Genomic DNA, 21,111 nt, shown 5'->3' with positions numbered 1-21,111 from the left:
GTGTCCACATGGAGAGCTGATGCGAGGCACTTGGTGAGTCCTCTCTTTCCTGGCAGACACACTGGACAGGTTTAGGGACAGCTGGGAAGCTCAGGAACCCAAGTAACTTGTAATCCTGATGGGTTTAATTTATGAACTAGCATTTGTGGCCGTGGGATTTATTTCCTTACACTTGCTGCAGGTGTTACACTGGCCAGTGCGCTGTTTGTTTTCCAGTAACTGCTGAGGAGGTAGAAATGCTCTGTGTTGTAAGAAGTGCTAATGCAATTACAAACACTGGCTACAGATTAAAGGTCTGTGCAAAGAGAATTTGAGCTGGCTAACATCTGTGGTGTTTGCCACAGTTGGGATTTTAAAGGAGCCCAAATGAGGTCAGTGCCTGTACGTGGCTCACAGCTGAGCTGGGATCTCTGGCAGTGAGACATACCCAGTGGTGCACTCTGGGAGACTGATCAGCTCAGCAGTGGTATCCCAACTTAAATACAAAGACAAGTCAGCTCACTGAATGCCCAAGGTTCTATGTCAAACAAATTCTCCACGTCACTCTGGTAGGAAAGAAGGGTATCTTTTATTACCAGAGAGAAAGTCAGTGCGGTGGTGCTGCCAAGCCTGGTCTCCAATCCAGGCGCTGGTGTAATGCACAACCTTTGGAAAGGGCTGAAACCCAGGGCCATGCCCAGGCATAGCAGCTATCTCTCACAGGGTGCCTTGTCCTGGCCTTGTTCTGCTGGGTTGGCACAAGTAAGTGTGGATTGAGCTGCAATCAAAGGAACAGTAAGGGGAAGAACAAAGTGCCGCGAGAAAAGGCATGGAGTCAGATCAGTCTAATTTGTGCAGGGCTCAAATCCTATCTCCTGCTGTCGGTATGTTCTTTGTCTTGGGCAATCGGCCATAAACCTGGATCTGCCACAGCAGCTGTTGACCTTAACTGAACGTTTCATGTCCTCTGGTACCTGGTGTGCTGCTGGTGACATTTCCTCGTGTTGTTCCTCAAGACACTCAGTTCTTGTAGCTGATGCAAAGGACGTTTGTAAGTGCTTCCTGCCTCGTGCTTCCCAGGCAGCTGGTGGCCTTTCATTGGAGTCCTCACCAGCACTCTGCTGGCACAGCAGCCTGGGCTTCCAGCTTCTCCAGCAGCCTGCTGGGCAGTGCAGTGTGTGGCTGCACACGCCGCCTTTGCTGTACTGCCCCAGTGACCTGCAGGGTTTCGTGTGGCCACCCTCTAAATGAAACCCGGTCACTGTGTGACGTTTTATTGAGATGGCCATAAAGCTGGAATGTTTCTCTTGTGCTTTCATCTACGCTGCCCTTTGTCTGGTGTCTTTGCTGAGGCAATGCACGCACACTAGAAGTCCTCTGTCAGATGTACCTCCGCTCCCCACTGAAGCCTGCAGCGGCTCCCTGCAAGCACCAGAGCTGGTGCTCTCTGCCTGCCTGGGCTCTGCACAGCAGCTGCTGAAGTCACACTGCTCTCAAAACTCCTTGCCCTCCATTTGCTCTCTAGCATTGCTCCAGACTGGAGGGCACAGACCTCACAGCTTCCTCTTCGGACGTTTTGCAGCAGCACAGACACTTCATCTGTAGGTGCAGCCCCAGGGACCTGCTCTGTCTGCACAAGCCCACACACTCTTACCCAGGTATTTGTATATGATTAAGTCGTGGTGTGCTGTTCTGGCACCTCCTCAGGGCTACCTGACAGCTCAGTCTCAGCACAGCTTCAATACTGAGCTTATTCTTCTTCGTTTGATCCTTTCTCTGTAGCTTTTGCCCATCATTAGGGACATTTCCCTGGCTCTGTGGGTAACCCCAGAGTCCTCTCAGACATAGAAGCATTTCAAGCTCCCTGTGCTGCCGTGACCTTGCAGTTCCCACGCCATGTGGCATTGCTACACAGGCAGCTCCCCCCACCCCACTCCGTGGGATGTTGTCAGTGTGTGCCTCTGCTGCCACAGCCTCCTCCTGCCTGGCCTTGGCAGGTGCAGTCATGTACCACTCAGACAAAGAGCCCCTGCAAAGATCCCTCTGCCCTCTCACTGAGACCAGGCTCCCCATCTCTTGGAACATCACTGGTCCCATTCCTCAGCTGCATCGAAACCTGTCTCATATTCTAGACCCTTCCCAGCAGGTTCCTGCCTGTCTGTGTTCAATGTGAAGCACTTGCCTTTGCCTCAAATCACTTCACAGCATCAGCTTCTATAACCCCCTTGGTCACTGTTTCAATAAGTGCCTTTGTGCCTCCCCTGCAGCCCTCGTGCTTGGAGCATTTCTCTGACATTTTGCAAAGCAAACTCATTATCCTCCTCAGCATTTCCCTCTCCCACTGGTTCATGGCTTCTTGTTTCCCCAGAGCTGTCCTCTGCCTAAGACCATACCTGTTTTGCACTTGCACATAACAGGGTAGCATCCTGCTCCACAACCAGCCTTTTGAGGCACCTTAGCAATACAAATAATGAGCCCTGTCTTTATTTACTGGGCAACAGAAGGGAACCACTGCTCTCTCTCACCATACTGAGCCCAAACAGAAGTGAGAAAGCTGTCCCCTGCCTGTCCAGAGAGCAAACACCTCGTGGCAGGTGCTGCTGCCTTCCTGGGGCAGCACAGCACATGCAGCCAGTGCTGTGCCAGAGAAGCACGTGGTGACCAGGAGCCCCTGGTGATCTTCCTGTTTTGTTTTCCACGGTAGCTCATACGGAAGGCCACGGCACGGCAGCAATGTGCACATCTCCTTCCCTGCAATGTGTTCTTTCATCCCTAATCACTTCATCAAAATCCATAAATCAGATAGTTAAGACTAAAAAGCACAAACATGACTGCAATTTGTGCCTTCCTGGCCAGTGTTTCTTTTGGCACACAAAACACCAGACCTTTTCCTGAAACAACTGATGATGACACCGGGCAAGGATTCGGTGAAACGGACAGTGAGGCCACTGGTACTCCAGCTCCACTGCCTGCTTCCACAACCCTGCTTCCCTGCCATCGGTGGGAGAAGGTTCAGAGAGCAAACCAGGGCTTTGTATTCTGTATCCATCCCCATTTCAGGCTCATTTTCCAGTGCTGGGTGCTGTGAACATGCACTTGGCCCAGGCTGGCCATGAAACCCTGTGGGAAGGGAGCCTGGGGTGAGAGGCCAAGGCTGCAGCTCCCATTGCCTGCCCTCCCCGGGCTCCTTCAGCACCTTCCCACTGCCCTAAGGCTCTGCTGTGGTGGTTTCTGCTCTCTGACATCCCTCAGCATCAGATCACAGCTCCTGCAGGTGCCACATCCCAACCGCCCCCAGACCTGCAGCAGCCGCCTGGCTCTCATGCCAGCAGCACACCTCACAGAGCGGGATGAGACCTTCCCTGGGGGCTGGGGATGTGGCTGTGGTGAGGAACAGCTCTGCTGCTCTTCCTGAGTGAAGCCTGGCTTGGAGAGGGCAGCTGCCCCCCAAACAGTGTGTCCAGGCGCCGCAGAGGGAAAGCTGCTTTGCTCCCCCTGGGAGGGGAATGCAGGGATTCTGATCTTTGAGCAAAATGAAACGGCTCAGACTCCTATAAACTTGTAGGATCTGCCATCCCAGCAATGGCTGGTGCTGATCAGCCTCTCCCAGCAGCCAGGGCAGAGCGGGAAAGTTCAGCCCTGTTGCCTCTTGCATCTTGTGACCAAAAAAGAACTAAACCATTCTACTCACAGAATCATTGTGGTTGGCAAAGCCCTTGAAGCTGCTGCAGTCCCAGCTCTCCCCTCACCCTGCCACCACTACCTCATGGCCCTCACCACCTCGGCTTTGGTGTCCCTCCAGGGCTGGGCACTCCCCCAGCTCCCTGGGCAGCCTGGCACAGGGGCTGACACCTCCCCTGGGGCAACCTGAGCCCATTTCCTCTTGTCCTGACATTCATCAAAGGGGAGCAGCTCCTGTCAGGGAGTGTCAGAGAGTGCTCCTCTCTCCCCTCAGTCTCCTCTTCTCCAGCCTGAACACCTCCATTCCCTCAGCTGCTCCTCATAACTGCTCCTTATTCTCCAGACCCTTCACAACTGCATTTCTCATGACCAGCTCATAAGCAGAAGCCTGTTAACCAAAGCACACGGCTCCCTCACAGCCTCAGCCCAGGAAGCAGCCGCCAGGATCTGTCCCTGCCCCTTCCCACCAGCTGCCCACGCTGCTCCCTTTCCGCCCTGGCTCTGCCCGGGGGCGCTCATGCTGCTCGTCTCTCTTGCACAGATTATTTTTATCTCCTTTTGTTTCACAATAACAATTCCCTCCCAGTTTTACTGTTTTCCACCCAACACGAGGATTTTTTCTCACGTGTGTTTCCTTCTCAACCCTGCCAGAGTGGGGGAGGGTGGGAGGATCCTGGATAACCTAATGCCAGAGGAATTTTCACGTGCTTTTCCACCTCAGGTGAGCCCGTTGTCTGCAGAGCAGTGTCGGTGGCGGTCCCTGGGCTGAGGCCACACTGCCTCCAAGCGAGAGGGGTTCTGGAGTAGCCAGCTGCACAGCCTGCCTGGCCTCTGTCCAAACCAACCTCCGCCCTCCGGGCACCGCTGCCTGGTGCTCCTCGCTCACTGGCATCGCTGGGAGCCCAGAGCCGCAGGTTTGCTACTCAAGAGTCTGAGGCACGGTGGGGAAACCCCTGCCCCAAAACGCCAACCTGGGGCCCCGGTGTTGTTCCAGCTGAGGGGAAGGGGGCTGCAGTTGGCTGGAGCAACAGGAACGGGGGCACAGGGCGTGCAAAAGCGCCCTGGCTCCTCAGCAGTGGCAGGACGTGTGAAACCCCCAGAGTAAGTACCAACAGCTCCTGGCTCCTACCTGAAGGCTGCGCGCGGTCCGCACGCAGGCCCTGCCCGAGACGCCGGCGCTCCCGCACGGGGCTCGGCCTGGGGCCTGCTGACGCGTCTGCCCCGAGGCTCCAGGGGCCGGCTCACACGCGGGGCTCCGCTGGCGCCGACGCTGCGGCTGAGGCCCGGGGCCGACAGCAGCGCCCCCGGGGCAGCGCGGCCTCCGCCATCCCCGCTACGGCCCGGCCGCCAGAGGGCGCCAGCGCGGCGGGGCCGGCGCGCTGCACGCCGGGAGCTGTAGGCGCGGCGCACGCCGGGAGCTGTAGGCGCGGCGCACGCCGGGAGCTGTAGGCGCGGCGCACGCCGGGAGCTGTAGGCGCGGCGCACGCCGGGAGCTGTAGGCGCGGCGCACGCCGGGAGCTGTAGGCGCCCGCTTCCCTGCCGCCGCGCGGGGCCCCGGCGGGCGCTGTCGTCACTTCCGGCGCGCCGCTGCGATGGCCGCCAGGCGGGGGCGCGCGGTGCGGCGGGACGCGATGGCGGCGGCGGCGGCGCGGGGCGGCGTCCCCGAGGAGACGGTGAACGGATGGGTGCTGCAGTTCTACTTCCACCAGGCCATGGTGGCGTACCGCTCCGGCCGGAACCGGGACTTCCGGCAGCTCCGCGACGTCATGCAGGGTGGGCCCGGGGCGGGAGCGGCGGCGGGCCCGGGGAGGCCGCGCGGCGGGTCGGGTCGGGTCGGGTCTCACCTGGGTAACCGCCTGCTTCTCCCACAGCGCTGCTGCTGCGGCCCCTGGAGAGGGAGCCCCTGCTGGCCCGGATGCTGCGCGTGATGCAACTGCTGTCGCGGATCGAGGAAGGCGAGAACCTCGGTGAGTCCCTGACGCCCCCCGACAGGCCCTGGGAAGCCCCAGAGTTGTCTCCCAGCCGTCTCCCCCAGCCGGAGTATGCCCTGGCCTGCGGCTGTGTCCCTGTGCTTCTATCTCTGTCCTGAGCAGAGCCCTGAGCCAGAGCTGTGTGGCTGTAGGAGCTCTCCCTAGAGAGTGAGGGGCCTGAGAGAGCAGCCAGTGTGTCTCTGTCATGCTGCTGTAGATAAGAGCAGTGTGCTGGAAGCCAAGCTCCAGGGCTGTCCTGAATGTACCAGCCTGCCCTGTGACTCCTGCTCTGCCTCCAGCTCCAGCCCCCAGGCAGTTAGTTGTGGTCAAGTGATGCTCCTGCAGCTTTCCATGCCCACGGGAGGGTGTTGCAGTTTAGACATGCAGCTGGCAGCCTGCTATTCCCTCTCATCTTGGCCTTCAGTGGCTGTAGAACTGGCAGCCAAAGTGTGCAGGGAGGGAGGAGCTGGCTGTAGGGTGTCACTGCAAAGGCCCCACAAACCAACACTGTCAACTCTTGCAGACTGCACCTTCGATAAGGAGTCAGAGCTCACCCCCCTGGAATCGGCCATTGCTGTGCTGGAGCTCATCCAGAGGGAGTTCTCTGTGCCTGAAAAGACAATGGAAACTGTTCAGAAAATGGTGAAGGAAGCTGTAAGACCCTTTTCTTTCTCAATAAGCACTCCTCTGCTTGTCTTCCTCTCAGAAGGGTGAATGAGAGTGGGTGCAGGATACCACTGTCAGCACTGACTCAGGTCCTGTCTGTCTGCTGTGTCAATCAATGTTGGTGCTGAGCCATTCCCCATCAGCTGTGCTGCCCTGTGAGATGTGTTTCACCAAAGCTGGTTTGGAGAGTGTGGTCTGCTCTGTGCCCACAGAGAAACCCATGTTTGTGTTCCCCCACAGGCTGTGATTGTCTGCATCAAAAACAAGGAGTTTGATAAAGCAGCAAAGATTGTCAAGAGGCACCTGGGGAAGGAGCCCAGAACCCTGGTGAGTCTGCAGTGGGGATGTCTGGACGTGCCCTGATGTGTCTGATGGAGTGTTGGTGGGTCAGGGGCACCTGTGACCCGGATCACAGGCAGCAAAGGTTTCCCTGAGAGGCACATCTCTTGGGGAAAGCTGCCCAGGGAGAAGGGGGATGGAGAGGAAAGAGCTCACCTTGAAAGACGTGCCCTCAAAGCGTGTCTGTCATTGCTTCGGAGCTCCCTCGTGTGTCTCCAAGGGCTCCCAGGCAGCAGCCCCCAGTCTTTGGCTCCAGGCAAACTGCAGCTCTTGTGTAGAGCAGGAGTTGGTACAAAGGGCTGGTTCTGCAGGCAGAGGCTCCCCCTTCCCCTCTCTGTAGGCAGCACCATGTGTTGGGCACTGGAAACAAAGGTCAGCGTTGTGGAAGGAGCCAGCTCTGCTCCTGCCTGGCCTCTCCCAGGCTGGGGTGGGCTGTGCCTGGAGAGTGTCCACCAGGAGAGGCCACAAACCCCCCCAGATCCCACCCTGGCACCTCCTCAGAGCACCCTTACCTCTTCTCTAGAAAAAGAGGAATGAGCTGCTGGCTGTCATCAAGGAGAAGGATTTCACCCATCCTCTGGTCAAAAACTTCTCCTACAAGAGCTTCCAGCAGAGTGTGTTTCAGTTCCTGAAGCCCTACATGGATGATTCGGAGCCTCTGCTGCTGTCGGTACGTGTGTGCCCTGGCCCTGCCCAGCTGAGGGGCAGCAGGAGCGTGGCCCTGGGGGGCAGCTTTGGCCCTGGGGGGCAGCTTTGGCCCTTCCCCTGCCACGAGGCACTGACTACAGTAACCTGGCTTCTAGGTGCCTCCTTCTGCCAGTAGGGAGTTGAGGCACCTAATTAACAGTGGGTTGGATCCAAAATGCTTTGAGTCCCTTCCTAAAAGGTTTCTAGTGCTGAGAACACTTTTCAGTCTCTGTAAGGAGTTTGAACTGACAGATAGGAACTCTGTGTGTGGTGCCAACTGAACTGCAGGCAGCAGCTCAGGGAGGGGCTAACAGCCAGGGGCAGCCTGAGGAATCCCCCTCACAGTAGCTGTGTGTTGCTTCTCTCCCCAAGGTGATGAAAAACACTTTGAACTCAGAACACACCAAAGACCCAAAGTGCTCCTCAGCGACTCCCGAGTCCCGGGATGGGCCAGAGGAGCAGGCAGCAGCCCCAGAGCCCCCAGGGAGGGCAGAGGGCCCAGCAGCAGCTCCAGAGCCCACAGCCACGGCAGAAGCCCCCGAGGGAGCTCCCAGCCCTGCAGAAAGGGCAGATAATGACCCTGCAGCAGCCCCTGAGCCTATGGAGGAAGCTACTGACCCAGCAGCAACTCCTGAGCACTTACCAGCAGTGGTTAATACCTTGGAAGATGCTTCAGAGCCTATGGAAATATCTAAAGAACCAGCAGCAGCAGCTCCAGAGCTTCCAGGAGCATCCTGCAAGGACTCAGGAAGGTGGGCAGGGGAACGTGGCCCCGTGGTGGCAGTCAGGCTGCCGTCACCGCCGGAGCCTGGAGGTGGTTTGGGGCATCTTCCTGGAGATCTGTAGTTGTTCTGTAACGGAGGGAGGGAGGGCAGAGGCTGCTAGGTTTGCTCTCTGGACACCAGCTGCCCTGGCACACCGTGGCATGGAGGAGGAGGAGGGTGGCCCGCAGGGGGGGAGCAGGTGGTGTTTGCAGGCAGCTGCCGAGGGTCACAGCGAGGGCAGAGGCTGCTTCCTGCGCCGGAGCCGCCTGGGCGACCCGCTGGGTTGTGTTTGTCTTGCAGGCAGCCGGCTGGCACCGTAACCACGTACGGCATCTCTGACCTGAGGGAGGCTTTCAAGATCCTGTCGGGCTCCCCGGACTCTGACGTGCTCTTCACCAAGCTGGACCAAACAGACTTTTCCTTCCCCAAGCAACTGTCTCCTTCTGTATCCCACAGAACCAAGAGACGGAAAGAAGAGGAGAATCGAGGCTCTGAGACCTCAGACCCTGCTGAAATGCCCCATAAGAGCAAACGCTCGTTGAGCATAAGCAGGCTGGTGATGGAGCGAGACAGCCAGCACGAGGCCAGCGAGAGCCCCGACTCTTCCCAGGAGCCAGTTGTATCTTCTGCTTCCAGACCTGGTCAGAAATTGCACGACCAGCCCGTGTCTACAAAGATCCCCAAGTACGAAGCCCGAGTCTCGTGTGCTACGTCCTAACCCTGACATCAGCACGAGCAGCAGCCCCTCTGGCTCAGGATGAGTACAGGGCCTGTCCCTGTCCGCTGGCACGGGTGGCACCGGCCCCAGCAAACACTGGGCTCTCCCTCACGTGCTCCTGTTGGGTTGATGGAGAGGGGAAACCACCCGGCTGCTGCTGCGGCTCAGAGGTGCTGTGGTTGGTGCTGGGGGCGAGTCCCGTGTGTGCCACTGGGGCTGCAGGCAGCCCATGGGTGTGTCTGGTGGAATAGACCACACTCTCCTTTCTCCTCTTCAGAAATCCAACACTGACCTCACTTCAGCTCTTTCTTTTTCCCCCAGACCTGTGTTGGTTTAGAAGCTCCTGGTTGCAGCTGTTTCTCCCGTGCAGGTTATCGCTTTCCTTGAGGCTGAGTGACTGCAGTCAGAAGCAAGGCTGTGTTGGGGGGGTCCTTTTTGTAAGGATTCCCCACAGAAAACAGCAAGGTCAGCTCACTGGCCCAAGTCCAAAATTAACACCAGTATCAGACTCTTGGGCCAAGAGTCTCAGGAGTACCAGCTGTGGGCTGTAACGAGGGCGCAGCAGAGAGCTCTACCTGGATGTCTGAGTTGCTCTCCTTTTGCTTGGTGAAGTCGTGTTAGCAGCCAATAATCCTGATGTCCTCGATCCCCAGGAGTGAAACTGGGAGGACTGAGGAGAGAGCTTGATGCCTTTGGAAAGACGACTAGAACACAGTTGCCTTTGGTGTCCTGGCTCAGGAACGCCAGGCTTTGGCTTGGAAGGGCTGGGTGGCGGCTCCAGGGATGGATTCACTGTCCCTTGGAGGGGAGAGGAGATGTGGGGCAGCTGGCACTGACCCAGGCAGTGGTGAGGTCTCTCAGATGCCTTGCTCAGGGTTCATCAGAGGTGACACTGAAAGGGATTTCCACCCCTCCTCATGCTGTCCACTTCCTGGGAGCGTCACTCCATAAATTACTCCTTCAAGGACTCTTGAGCAGTGACACTTGATCCCTTCTGCTTCTTTCCAGTAGGACGTTGCAGCTGGTTCCTGTCCCTGGGAGGTGTCTGGAGTTGCTGGGGAAGGTTGTGGGTGGAGGGGGAGCTCTGAGAGCTCTCCCAGCCTGCTGTGATCTGTCTGTGTGCCCTGGGAAGGGGCTGGGCACAGGGACTTGGTGTGATGGTTTGCTGCCACTGCCTTGAGAGGTTTTCCAGTTTCAGCCCTGCTGCTGTGCATGTTGGTTTCCAGTTCACCTGGAAAGAGATTTGTTGTCTGTGTGATTCTTGCCTTTCCATGGCAGGACTCGTGGCAGCCGTGGTGCCAGTGCCCAGACACCCAGTCATGTGTGTGTCTGCCAGCAGCAGGGCCTCAAAGGCTTATGGGCAAGAAAAAGGCAACTTCAGGAACACAGAGCAGTTACTTTCCCCTAATCATGACCTGGAGGTGACAGACAGGGGGGAGCCTTTTGCAGTGGCTCCTTTGAGTTTCATCTCACAAGTTTGTGCTTGAGGGCTGGAGGCAGGTGACAGCTCTGAGGCACCTGATCTCACCATGAGGCTTCTCAAGCTCAGCTGACTTTGGTAGCATTAGTAATGGGACAATAAGAAAAAAATACTTTGTGGGAAGAGCAAAGGCTTTACCTGTGCCTTCAGAGAGGGGCTCCCCAGGACTTGTTCCCCTCAGAGAGCAGCAGAGGAGGCAGCGGGATGTTCATACGTGGCTTTACAGGCACATCTCTACCCTGCCTGCTGAGCTCCTGTGCCTCCCCCACCCCAGCCATTTTCCCCAGGCACTAATTGCTTTCCTGTCTGCAGGTCCTTCCAGGGAAGGTGGAACAGCAGTGCCTATGGTGAAGAGGAGAAGGACAGCTGGAGCGATGAGGATGAGCTCTTCTCCGATGCAGGTAAGAGGAGAGGCCCTGGGGCTCAGGCACGGGTGTCTGGCTGCCTTCTGTGGGACTGACTCCTGAAACCAGAAATCCTAAAAGCCCAAGAGAACAGGCAGCTGTCCAGCCCTGAGAGAGTTAGTTTGTTGTACCTCTGACCTGAAGCACACACCAAAAACTCCTCTGTGGGTTCCAGACTAACGGTGCCCAGCTTGCAGGATGGAAATGCTGGAAGTGCAGCTCTTTCCCTGTTCCTGCTTTAGTGCTGTGAAATAAAGGTGAAGATTACCTTTTCAACCAGATAATGTTCCAGTCCAGTCTCCTTTGCAGCTGGATATGCAGCCTGGCTGGTGACAAGGAGCAGACAGTGGGTGCCTCTGCGTACAGCGTAGCGCATCCTGCGTGGGTGCCCCTGCTCTTGCTGTACTGACCAGTTTAAAACAACACAGGCCTTGTTGGAAAGCTCTCATGTAAAGCAATTGGGGCCTGAAAGAGAAAGGCTGTGCATGCTGTAGCTGCAGAAAAGGGAGGGATGGAGGAAACTGGCTCTGTTGGGGTGCTCCTGTGCTCAGCTGCCTGCGTGCTTCAGCAGTTAATCCCGAGGCTGGCTCTGGAGGAGGCCTGTGCCTCTGCGCCGTGCTGAAGTGGAATCCTCTTGCCTCTTTTCCAGTGTCATTTGGGTCAAACAGCAACAGATCTTCAGTCTTTGGTTCCAAGAAACAGGTAACATGGAGCCCTTGAGTCCCCTCACTGAGGCCTGGGTCTGTGGGAGAGCAATGGGGGCTGAAGGGTGCCGGCGGGGCGGCCGCTCCGAGCCCTTCCCCGGCCATTCGCTGCCCTGTGCCTCCAGCACACAAACCTGCAGAGATGATCAGGGCTGAGTTCTTCTAGCAGGCCCTTGGGCAGACAGTGCTCTGCACCCCTGCACCTTTACCTGATCAGAGCTGTGCTTTGGGAAGCAGAAGGACCCCTGAGCTTCTCCCAGGTGTAACGGCCACCAGAGCACGTGTGCAGTGCCTGGGGCCAGGGGGTGCTGCTGGCAGGAGGCCTCTGCCCTGCCCCACGCTGCAGGCACAGAGCTTGGCAGGGGTAACACACCGGGGGGGGGCATCTCAGCCACGTGCAGCTGCTCCCTGAGGCTGCTCCTGTGCTCTTCCCTAGAAATGGACGATACAGGAGAGCGAGTGGATCAAGGAGGGGGTGAAGAAGTTCGGAGAAGGGCGGTGGAAGGCCATCTGCCAGAAGTACCCCTTCCAGAACCGCACGGCCGTGATGATCAAGGATCGCTGGCGCACCATGAAGAAGCTGGGCATCCTCTGAGGCTGGCAGCCACGGCACCTTCAGTGCCAAAACCACCTTGCTTTTCCTTCTGGAAGCTGGACCGGAGCAGGAGCAGTGAGGAGGCTGCTGTGCCCATCCCCAGGGCGAAGCACACGTCTGACAGGAACCACGTGCCCAGAGTTTCAGCCACAAGGTTTGGGTCTTGGGCAGAGCTGCCTGGCCTAATTGTGTGTGCTCAGCCTTGGCTGGGACTCCCTTCACCTGCCCCCTTTGTAGAGGGAATCCCAGCCTCTTTTCCCTGCCTGGATGCTGTCGGGTGGCAGAGTAACCCCGTCAGCAGCTTTTTTTTATGTGTTTTAAGTGTCCATACTGTGAATTGCTTGTTTTGTCTGTTTGCACTCGGTCCCCTGGGAGGGACAGAGGCAGCACAAGCCCCAGAGCTGCTGGGGAGATGAAGAAATTCAGGCGTCTGCTTCAGGGTTTTTTTGTTTTCGTAGTTCTTTGTAGAGGGCCAGAGTGTCTCTGGGAACTTCTCCCTCCCACCTGTGAGGCTTTAAGCTTGTTTTGTTTCGGTACTTACATATCAGTTGATAAAAGTTCCCCTGCTCACTGGCTCTGGCAGTTCTCCTTTCTGGCACCGTCCTCCTCCTGTGCAGTCCCTCGAGGGGGCGAGCTCCCAGGGCACTGATGCCTCCTGCCACAGCTCAGTCCACGTCCCAGTGCTCTTCTGTAAAATAAAGCTTCTTTCTTGTTGGATATCAGAGGAGTTGCAGTAGTGTGGACTGGTGCCTTACAGAGGGGGATGGGGCAGTTTGGGGTGCCCTGCTCACCCCTTCCCAGCAGCGTGGGGCTGGGGGTGTTGTGTTGGTAGCTCTTGGGGTGGCACAGCAGGTCTTGGGGTGCAGCCACAGTGGTATGGGCACCAAGCACCAGCTTCTGGCCTGGATTGCTGTTGCAATCACAGGGCAGGGGAGGGTTGGGGGCATTTGTTAAAGCCAACCTCTCTTGGCTGTGGCCCCGTGGCTGGGGCTGGGGAGAAGGCAGCCTGCAAACACCTGCTTTGCCCTCCGGCCTTCACCAGCCGCTGCTGGCACCAGCTTCCCTCAGCACCTGCTCAGGCTCTGCATTTCCCTCTGCCTGGAAAACCATTCCCCTGGATCACCAGGAGCACCCAGCACTTAGAGCCCTGTCAGGAGCCAGGAAAGCCCCTGCTTGGCAGTGCCTGTGGGGAGATGTGTCTGTGCTGCGTGGGCCTGAGCCCTGCTCTTGCCCTTCCCTGGCCAAGCTCCTGCCCGGGCTGTGCAGGAGGGATGGTGCAGGCCAAGGCTTGGAGAAGCTGCAGGTTTCTTGAAGTAAAACACTTGTCCTGCTGAATTTGCTTGTTCAGGAGACAGAGCAGAGGCAGCTGGGAGGGGCTGATGGTCGGCCTCCCCTCAGCTGGGTGAGCTCCAAGGTGGACGAGCCGGCCCTGCTCCTGCTCTGCCCCAGATCACCTTGAGGAGCGGCGCCTGTGCCGCGCTGCCACGGGGCAGTTAATGATTACCTCTGCTGCACAGGTCCCCTCCTGCCAGGGCAGGGGCTGTGGACAGGGATGATGCTGCTGCTGGTGCTGCTGCTGCTGCTGGGCCCCGCCGGCTGCCCCAGGACCGAGCCCCTGAGCGGGGCCAGCGACGAGCCGCTGTTCCGCGGGGCCGACCGCTACGACTTCGCCATCATCGTCCCCGCGGGCGCCCTGGAGTGCTTCTGGCAGTTTGCACACCAGAACGGCAGCTTCTTCTTCAGCTACGAGGTCAGGGCTGTGGGCTGGGGCACGGGCAGCTGCCCGACGGCGGCGGCCTCGGAGGGTGCAGCAGGTCTCACATCCATCGCCTTCCCCTACAGCGAGGCAGCAGACCCTGTGGGATCGATGCCAGGAGCCAACTGAGCTCCAGACCCGCAGCCTCTGGGCTGAGGCGCTTGGACTTGCGTAGGGAAGGTCCTCAGTTGAGACAGGGAAAGGCTGCAGTCACCTGGATCCCTCCTCACCTCGGGGCCTGGGCCTCTTCAGGCACCTTCCATCATCAATCCCATGGATAGTTTTTTTAATCGCTTTCTAAAACCACCACGTGGTGCTGAGAGCTCTGGACATGGTGCCCGAGCACCCCGAGTTCCCCTTGTGCTGGAGCTCACCTGTGCTGGCTGGAGGCTGCTGGGCAGCCCTTGGCTCTCCTCCGAGCTGCAGCTGGAAGGCTCCGAAGGTCTCGGGCACAGCCCCATCTGCTTGTCCCCGTGCTCTGTTTCCCTGCAGGGAAACTGCAGCCCTTTTATCTCCTGTTTACACTGGGCTGCTTGAAGGAGAGCTGGGGCACAAACATGCCTGGCGCTGGCAGCTTCTCTCCAGCTCTGTGCTCAGTAGTGGCTCCATGGGAACATGGCGTGGCCTCAAGGCTCTGCACAGCCCCAGCTCCCAAGGGCCAGGCAGCAGCCAATCCAGCCAGCACGGAGCCAGGGTGGGAGATGTGGGGTCTGTGTGAGCACCTGCAGCCGTGAGTGGGTGTTGGGAGCTGTAGGGTTCATTATCCAGGGCTGCAGGTTGGGTTTTTTTTCCTTTTACAGGCAGCTGGCAGCTCGCTGGAGGCTGTTCCTGGCCTCAGTAACAGAGGGGGCAGCTCCTCACAGACCCTAAACCAGCCCTCAGGAGAGGCAGGTCCCTGCTGAGCGCCTGCCCTGCACACGAGGGCTGCTGGGGGCTCCTGTCCGACTCCTGGGCGCAGACTCAGGCTGATGGGTGTCCTTTGGCTGTTTCCCCGTTTCCAGGTCCAGCGGGCGACGGGGATTGGCAACAGCAGGAGCATCCTGGTCACAGCGAGAGACCCCAACGGCATCCAGCTTGGAGCTTCCGAGCACGGGCGGGGACAGATCAACTTCCTCACCAGGGAGACAGGTCCCTGCTGCCCCAGCCCAGCCACAGGCAGGAGCAGCAGCTCCGTGCCGCTCGCTGCAACCACGCTTCCCTCCCTCCCCAGCTGGGAGGGTGGGGGTCCAGCACTGGGGATGCATCTGCATGGCAGCAGCTCCTCAGGGAACAACCGTCACCGCTTTTCTCTGCAGGTTTCTACGAGCTGTGCCTGGACAACCAGAAAAACCACCTCGGCTTCATGCAGGTGTATCTTAACTTCGGCGTCTACTACGAGGACTTCAAGGAGGACAAGCAGACAGAGAAGAAAGAGCTGAACAACACTCTGGAGGCAATTGGGGTGAGTGTCAGGGTCACCTCAGGGCGCTCCAACACAGCAGGGACGGGCTCAACCTCCCCAGGGGAGCTGAGGAGGGCGTTAGTCCTGGGCTGAGCTGTGGCTCCAGCTGCTCTGCCAGCCCCAGGCCCTGCTGCCAGCCCCCGCCTGCCTGTCCCCCAGGGCAGCATCCACAAGCTGCAGATCCGCGTCTTCCACATGTGGCGGTTCTACAACTTCGCCCGGATGCGGGCGGCGGCCGACTCCATCCTCCTGGACTCCAACCACAGCTACGTCAGCTGGTGGTCCATGGCCCAGAGCTGCGTCATCGTCCTCTCCGGGGTGCTGCAGCTCCACTGCCTCAAGCGCCTCTTCCACGTGCAACCCCCCCCTGGGCAGAACTGCTGACGGGGCCCAGAGCTGCCCCTGTGCCCGGGCATCCAGCTGCTGCTCCGCCCCTGCACACAGCAGGAGGAGAGGACGGGTCCTGCAGTGAGGAGGAAGGCGAGTTCCCTCTGCTCCAGCCTCTAGCGCCGGCCCTGCCTCGGCTCACACCCTCCCAAAGGAACAAAAGCACCAGGCAGTTGCCCAAGCTGCATGTGCTGGGTCGGTGTGTCACGTCCCTGTCCCTCCTTCGGGTCCCCACGCGCCTCTTCTAACAGACAGCCAATAAAAGGAGCCCTGGCCCCGCTCTGGGCAGCGATCACAGCTCCATCCACCCCGCACAAGCAGCCCATCCTCCCTGAGGCTCAGCCTGGGCTCTGAGCCTCCCCCAGCCATGCCTGAGCACCCCTCTGCCCACTGGACATGGAGCTTTCCCCTCCTCGTGCCCCAGCCCCGCAGCAGGGGCGAGGGATGTTCCCCCACACTGCACCACAGCACTCTGAGAGGAGGAACAGCCTTTATGTAAGGGCAGGAGAGGTCTGGCACAGGGACAGAGCCTCACTCCCTGGGAGTGAGGCTGCACAGCAGCAGCTCCCAGCCCCCTGCCCGCCCTCAGCACGGGCTCCCCCCGCCCCAGCGAGGTCCATCCAGCCCAGCACGCAGGGCCGGAGCCCCTCAGGTCAGCGTGTCCTCGCTGCGCACGTACTCCCCGACGTCAGCCTGGTGGAACACCACGATGGCCATGGGGTCCACCTTGCGGCACTCCTGCGTGGACTTGGCGGCCACCCCAAAGCCCTGGGGGCGAGGAAGGAAAGGTCAGAGAGGGTTTTCCCCGCCCCCCACCTTGGCCCAGCGACACGCAGAGGCCGCAGCGGCCGCCACTCACCAGCGGGACGTCGGCCATGGAGTACACCACCACCCCCTGGTACTGCGCCGTGTTCTCCGTGATGCGGCCCAGGCCCGACTTCAGCACGTGGTTGCCATAGAGGAAGGACTGCTCCGAGCCCGGCTTCACCCACACCTTGAACTGCAGGAGGAGCCAGGGCGGTGAGGGGCCGAGGGCTGTGCCAGGGCAGGGGGCTGGAGAGGCGGGGGCTGTGTCTCACCTTGGCGTAGGGTGCCAGGAAGTCCAGGGCCATGATGCTGAGCCGGAACTTCTGTGTCTTGGTGAACTTGCCGAAGCAGGTGCCCAGCGACACCAGGCTGTCCCGGGGCACGCTGGCGGCCACCTTCAGCAGCTTCTCACTGCGCGGAGCAGGGCGGGGATGGAGCTGCAGCAGCGCCCGGGCCGGGGGCTCCAGGCAGTCCGGCCCCACACCCCCCTAGCCCGTCCCGAGCCGCCCCCGCTCACCTCAGGTAGTAGACGCGGTCGCGGTGCAGGCGGAAGCAGTAGGTGCCATCGGGCCGGTCCACCAGCAGCTGGATGTTCTCGCCGATGCTGTGGGGACAGACGCCGTCAGCGCGGCCCGGCCCGGCCCCGGCCCGCCCCGGCTCCCCCGGCCCCGCAGCCGCTCACTAGCGCCCCAGCTTCTCGAACACCGCCCGGGTCTCGGCCTCGGTCAGCGGCCGCATCGCTCCCGCGTGGCCGCGCCCGGAACCGGCGGCGGAAGAGGAAGCGGAAGCGCCGGGGGCCGGAAGTGCCGCGGTGGCGGCGGCGCGATGGCGGCGGCGGCGGAGGAGGCGCGGCTGCTGGCCTGGCTGCGCGGCCCCGCGGCCCCGGGCGCCGCCGGCCCCGAGCTCGCCGCTTATGTGTCGGAGCTGGCGGCGCTGGGCCTGGCGGAGCTGAGCCGGGAGCCGGCGCGGCTGGCGGCGGAGCGGGCTCGGGTCGGGGCGGAGACGCGCCGCTTGGCCTTCGAGCACTACCGGGCGTTCATCCGCTCCGCCGAGTGCACCGGCCGCGCCGGCCGCGGCTTCGGCGGCATCGAGAGCCGCCTCGAGAGCCTGCTGGGCCGCCTGCCAGCCCTCCAGGACGCCTGCCGGTGCGGGGACCGGGGCGGGTAGCGGGGGTATAGCGGGGTCTGAGGGGCGGGAGCAGCCCCGGGGCAAGGGAGGGGCTGGTGGGGCGAGAGGGGGCCCGGCTGGGACTGGGGGTGGCACGGGGAGGGTGGGGGACGGCAAAGTACCGGGGCTCACCCGCTGCAGCAGGGTGCTGATCCCGCCCCGATCCGGCAGCACCTTCATGCGCGACGCCGAGGAGATCGCGCTGAGCCGGCGCATGAACAGCCTGACGCTGAACCGGCACACGGAGATCCTGGAGATCCTGGAGATCCCGCAGCTCATGGACACCTGCGTGCGCAACGGCTACTACGAGGAGGCGCTGGAGCTGGCGGCCTACGTGCGGCGGCTGGAGCGCAAGCACAGCACCGTGCCCGTCCTCCAGGTGGGCCCCGCACTGCCGCCACTGAGCCCTGTCCCCGCCACTGCCCCCCGCCACTGAGCCCTGTCCCCGCCACCGCCCCGCCGCTGAGCCCTGTCCCCACTGCAGGGCATCGTGCGGGAGGTGCGGCAGTCGGCGCAGCTGATGCTGAACCAGCTCATCCAGCAGCTCCGCAGCAACATCCAGCTGCCGGCGTGCCTGCGCGTCATCGGCTTCCTGCGGCGCATGGACGTGCTGAGCGAGGCCGAGCTGCGCGTCAAGTTCCTGCAGGCGCGGGACGCGTGGCTGCGCTCCATCCTGGCCGCCATCCCCGACCGCGACCCCTACTTCCACGTCACCAAGACCATCGAGGCGTGCCGCGTGCACCTCTTTGACATCGTCACTCAGTACCGCGCCATCTTCTCCGACGAGGAGCCGCCCGCGCGGGCCGGGGGCCGGGCGTTGGGCGAGGGAGCCATCTTCCACGGCTGGGTGCTGCAGAAGGTGTCGGAGTTCCTGCGGGTGCTGGAGCAGGACCTGCGGCGCGGGGCGGGCGGCCGCCTGGACTCGCTGCTGGGGCAGTGCATGTACTTTGGGCTGTCCTTCAGCAGGGTGGGCACGGATTTCCGCGGGCAGCTGGGGCCGCTGTTCCAGCGTGTGGCCGCCGCCGCCTTCCGCGCCGCGCTGGGGGAGGCGGTGCAGAGGTTCCGGGACGAGATGAATTCCTACACGCTCATCTCGGCGCCGGTCGCGCTGGGGGGCGCTGCGGCGGTGCCGGTGCCTGCGGCGCAGCCGGGCACGCTGCAGCCCCCCATGGTGCTGCTGGACTTCCCGCCCCTCGCCGGCTTCCTCAATGGCCTCCTTGTTGCCTTCAACGACCTGCGGCTGTGCTGCCCCATCGCCCTAGCCCAGGACGTCACTGCCGGCCTGGAGGATGCGCTGGGCGAGGTGAGGTGCCGGGGGATGCAGCTCTGCCCGGGCCCGGGGACGGGCTCACTCCACGGAGCACAGTCCTAGTAGAATCATGTGGGCTGGAAAAGGCCTTCATCAAATCCAGCTGTTCCCCCAGCACTGCCACAGCCACCATTGAGCCCTGGCCCTCAGCACCTCAGCTCCAGGCCTTTGGGGTCCCTCCAGGGCTGGGCACTCCCCCAGCTCCCTGGGCAGCCTGGCACAGGGGCTGACACCCCTCTCAGGGACACAGTTCTGCCTCAGCTCCAGCCTCAGCCTCTCCTGGGGCAACTCCAGCCCATTTCCTCTTGTTACTGGGGAGCAGAGCCTGACCCCCAGCTCCCTGCAGCCTCCTGTCAGGGAGTGTCAGAGAGTGCTGCTGTCTCCCCTCACGCTCCTCACCCCCAGGCTCAACACCCCCATTCCCTCAGCCCCTCCCCAGCACCCTTGTGCTCCAGCCCCTCAGTGTCCCTTTTGCCGTGCGTCACCTGAACTCCAAGGCATTACTGCCTCTGCTTCTCCCCCTCTCCAGGTGACCAGAGCCATCCTGGCCTTCCACCGTGCGGAGGAGGCGGCTTTCAGCGGGCGGGAGCAGGAGCTCTTTGCCCAGTTCTGCACAGCCTTCGTGGAGGACCTGCTGCCCTACCTGAACCGCTGCCTCCAGGTCCTGTTCCCGCCGGCACAGATCGCGCAGGCGCTGGGTGAGGCTCTGGGGCTCGTGTCTCGTGCTGGGGCAGAGCTGCCGCGCCGGCTGTGCCCTGACCCGTGGCTCCCCGCTCCCTGAGCCCTGTCCCACCGCGGCCCCGCCGTGGGGGGCTCCCCGTGGGCACCCCCCCAGCCCCCTCTCCCTGTCTGGCAGGCGTCCCCCCGACACAGCTGCAGCGCTTGGGCCACCTGGGCCGCATCGACGTGGCTGCCCTCAGGGAGCCGCTGGCCTTCCTCCTGCCGGCGCCGGGCGAGGAGCCGGCCCCCGAGAGCACCCCACAGCCCCAGGGGGAAGAGGAGCCCGCGCCCGGCGCCGTGCCGCCTGCACAGGGGCCAGAGACACCCTCCGGGGACACTCTGCTGCCGGACCCCCTGCCGGCCACGGGCTAGCGGGGCCAGGGCCGGGCCGGGCAGTGTCACCCCGCAGCCCTGCCGTCCCCCCCAACCCCCGGAGCGGCCGCTGTGAGTCCTCCCGGCCGCCCGGGGGCGCGCGGCGGCGGCGCGCGGGGCTCGATGGCGGCGGCGCTGGTGCGGTGCGGGGCGCGGGGCGCGGGGCCGGCCGCGTGCGGGGCGCGGGGCTCGATGGCGGCGGCGCTGGTGCGGGGCGCGGGGCGGGGCGCGGGGCCGGCCGCGTGCGGGGCCCGGGGCTGCGGGGCCGCGCCGCGCTGGGCCGAGCGGCCGCGCTCGTACTGGCGGGCGCTGCGGCGGCGGGTGCTGGGCCCGCCCACGCCGCCGTTCGCCGCCCCGTGCCAGGCCGGGGCCCCGGTGCTGCGCGCTGCCGCCGCCGCCGTGGCCCCGGAGCACTTGGGCGGCGCCGAGCTGCGGGAGCTGGCGGCGGCGCTGGCGGCCGAGATGCGGCGGGGGCCGTGGCTGGGGCTCAGCGCCCCGCAGCTCGGCGTCCCGCTGCGGGTGTTCGCGGCCGAGCTGCCGCCGGAGCTGTGCCGCCAGTACCCGCCGGCGCTGCGCCGGGCGCACCGCATCGAGCCCTTCCCGTTCCGCCTCGTCGTCAACCCGCGGCTCCGCGTCCTGGACTCCCGCCTCGTCACCGCCGCCGAGGGCTGCGCCAGCCTCCGTGGCTTCTCTGCCCACGTCCCGCGCCACTGGGCCGTGCACGTCTCCGGTAGGGACCCCCCCCGGCACGCCGCTCCCCCGCCCCCCCCGCCCCTCCCCCCAGCCCACCGCTGTCCCGCGCCGCAGGGCTGGATGAGCGCGGCGCGGCGCTGAGCTGGGAGGCCACGGGCTGGGCCGCCCGCATCATCCAGCACGAGATGGACCATCTGGACGGGATCCTCTACATCGACCGCATGGACACCCGCACCTTCGCCAGCCTCACCTGGGCTGAGGAGATGGACTGAGCCCGCGCCCCGGCACCTCTCTGTGTGGAGCGGAGCAGCAGCAGAGCCCGAGCCTGCAGCTCCCCCAGCCCTGGCCAAAGCAGCAGCACCAGCCTTCTGCTCAGCTTTAATACACACTGTGAGGCCTCACTGGCTCCCGCCCCTTCCTGCCCGCCGGCCCCAGCCCCAGCTGCTCCCCGGGCAGCCCTCACAGCCCCTGA

General features: G+C 62.2%; 4 protein-coding genes and 1 long non-coding RNA gene across 9 annotated transcripts; 3 read left to right on the top strand and 2 right to left on the bottom strand.

The window, feature by feature from the left end:
• Positions 1–549: 549 nt before the first annotated feature.
• LOC133626759 (uncharacterized) lies at positions 550–4,990 on the bottom strand. The gene is made up of 2 exons (XR_009819756.1): positions 4,790–4,990; positions 550–757 (listed from the first exon to the last, which is right to left on the bottom strand). It is a non-coding gene; the product is annotated as an uncharacterized LOC133626759 (long non-coding RNA).
• On the top strand, positions 4,469–12,714 carry TERF2 (telomeric repeat binding factor 2). Of its 4 annotated transcripts, none has more exons than XM_062007806.1 (10): positions 4,469–4,761; positions 5,532–5,627; positions 6,154–6,284; positions 6,537–6,623; positions 7,159–7,305; positions 7,695–8,074; positions 8,387–8,770; positions 10,597–10,685; positions 11,338–11,390; positions 11,829–12,714. In XM_062007806.1, exons 2-10 carry the CDS (start codon positions 5,576–5,578, stop codon positions 11,985–11,987), a joined length of 1,482 nt encoding a protein of 493 aa, XP_061863790.1. In that variant the 5' UTR covers positions 4,469–4,761; positions 5,532–5,575; the 3' UTR covers positions 11,988–12,714. The 4 variants fall into 4 exon arrangements, with proteins under 4 accessions (XP_061863790.1, XP_061863789.1, XP_061863787.1 ...); XM_062007805.1 differs by lacking the exon at positions 4,469–4,761 and adding an exon at positions 5,252–5,433 and having other exon boundaries at positions 8,543–8,770; XM_062007803.1 differs by lacking the exon at positions 4,469–4,761 and adding an exon at positions 5,252–5,433.
• An 84-nt stretch (positions 12,715–12,798) lies between these two features.
• TMED6 (transmembrane p24 trafficking protein 6) lies at positions 12,799–15,887 on the top strand. Its single transcript, XM_062007808.1, has 4 exons — positions 12,799–13,737; positions 14,745–14,871; positions 15,039–15,184; positions 15,344–15,887. Exons 1-4 carry the CDS (start codon positions 13,540–13,542, stop codon positions 15,566–15,568), a joined length of 696 nt encoding a protein of 231 aa, XP_061863792.1. The 5' UTR covers positions 12,799–13,539; the 3' UTR covers positions 15,569–15,887.
• Positions 15,888–16,044: 157 nt separating this feature from the next.
• NIP7 (nucleolar pre-rRNA processing protein NIP7) lies at positions 16,045–17,155 on the bottom strand. The gene is made up of 5 exons (XM_062007594.1): positions 17,061–17,155; positions 16,896–16,982; positions 16,651–16,789; positions 16,431–16,571; positions 16,045–16,339 (listed from the first exon to the last, which is right to left on the bottom strand). Exons 1-5 carry the CDS (start codon positions 17,114–17,116, stop codon positions 16,220–16,222), a joined length of 543 nt encoding a protein of 180 aa, XP_061863578.1. The 5' UTR covers positions 17,117–17,155; the 3' UTR covers positions 16,045–16,219.
• Positions 17,156–17,203: 48 nt separating this feature from the next.
• On the top strand, positions 17,204–21,040 carry COG8 (component of oligomeric golgi complex 8). 2 transcript variants are annotated; one of them, XM_062007156.1, is made up of 6 exons: positions 17,204–17,523; positions 17,717–17,924; positions 18,030–18,848; positions 19,384–19,552; positions 19,711–19,918; positions 20,782–21,040. In XM_062007156.1, the coding sequence occupies exons 1-6, from the start codon at positions 17,204–17,206 to the stop codon at positions 20,909–20,911; spliced, it is 1,854 nt and encodes a 617-aa protein (XP_061863140.1). In that variant the 3' UTR covers positions 20,912–21,040. The 2 variants fall into 2 exon arrangements, with proteins under 2 accessions (XP_061863140.1, XP_061863138.1); XM_062007154.1 differs by lacking the exon at positions 20,782–21,040 and having other exon boundaries at positions 19,711–20,086.
• Positions 21,041–21,111: the final 71 nt, after the last annotated feature.

This window comes from Colius striatus, chromosome 14 (genome assembly GCF_028858725.1).
Source record: "Colius striatus isolate bColStr4 chromosome 14, bColStr4.1.hap1, whole genome shotgun sequence".
Taxonomy (NCBI): Eukaryota; Metazoa; Chordata; class Aves; order Coliiformes; family Coliidae; genus Colius; species Colius striatus.
This window is presented reverse-complemented; position numbering and strand designations above follow the sequence as displayed.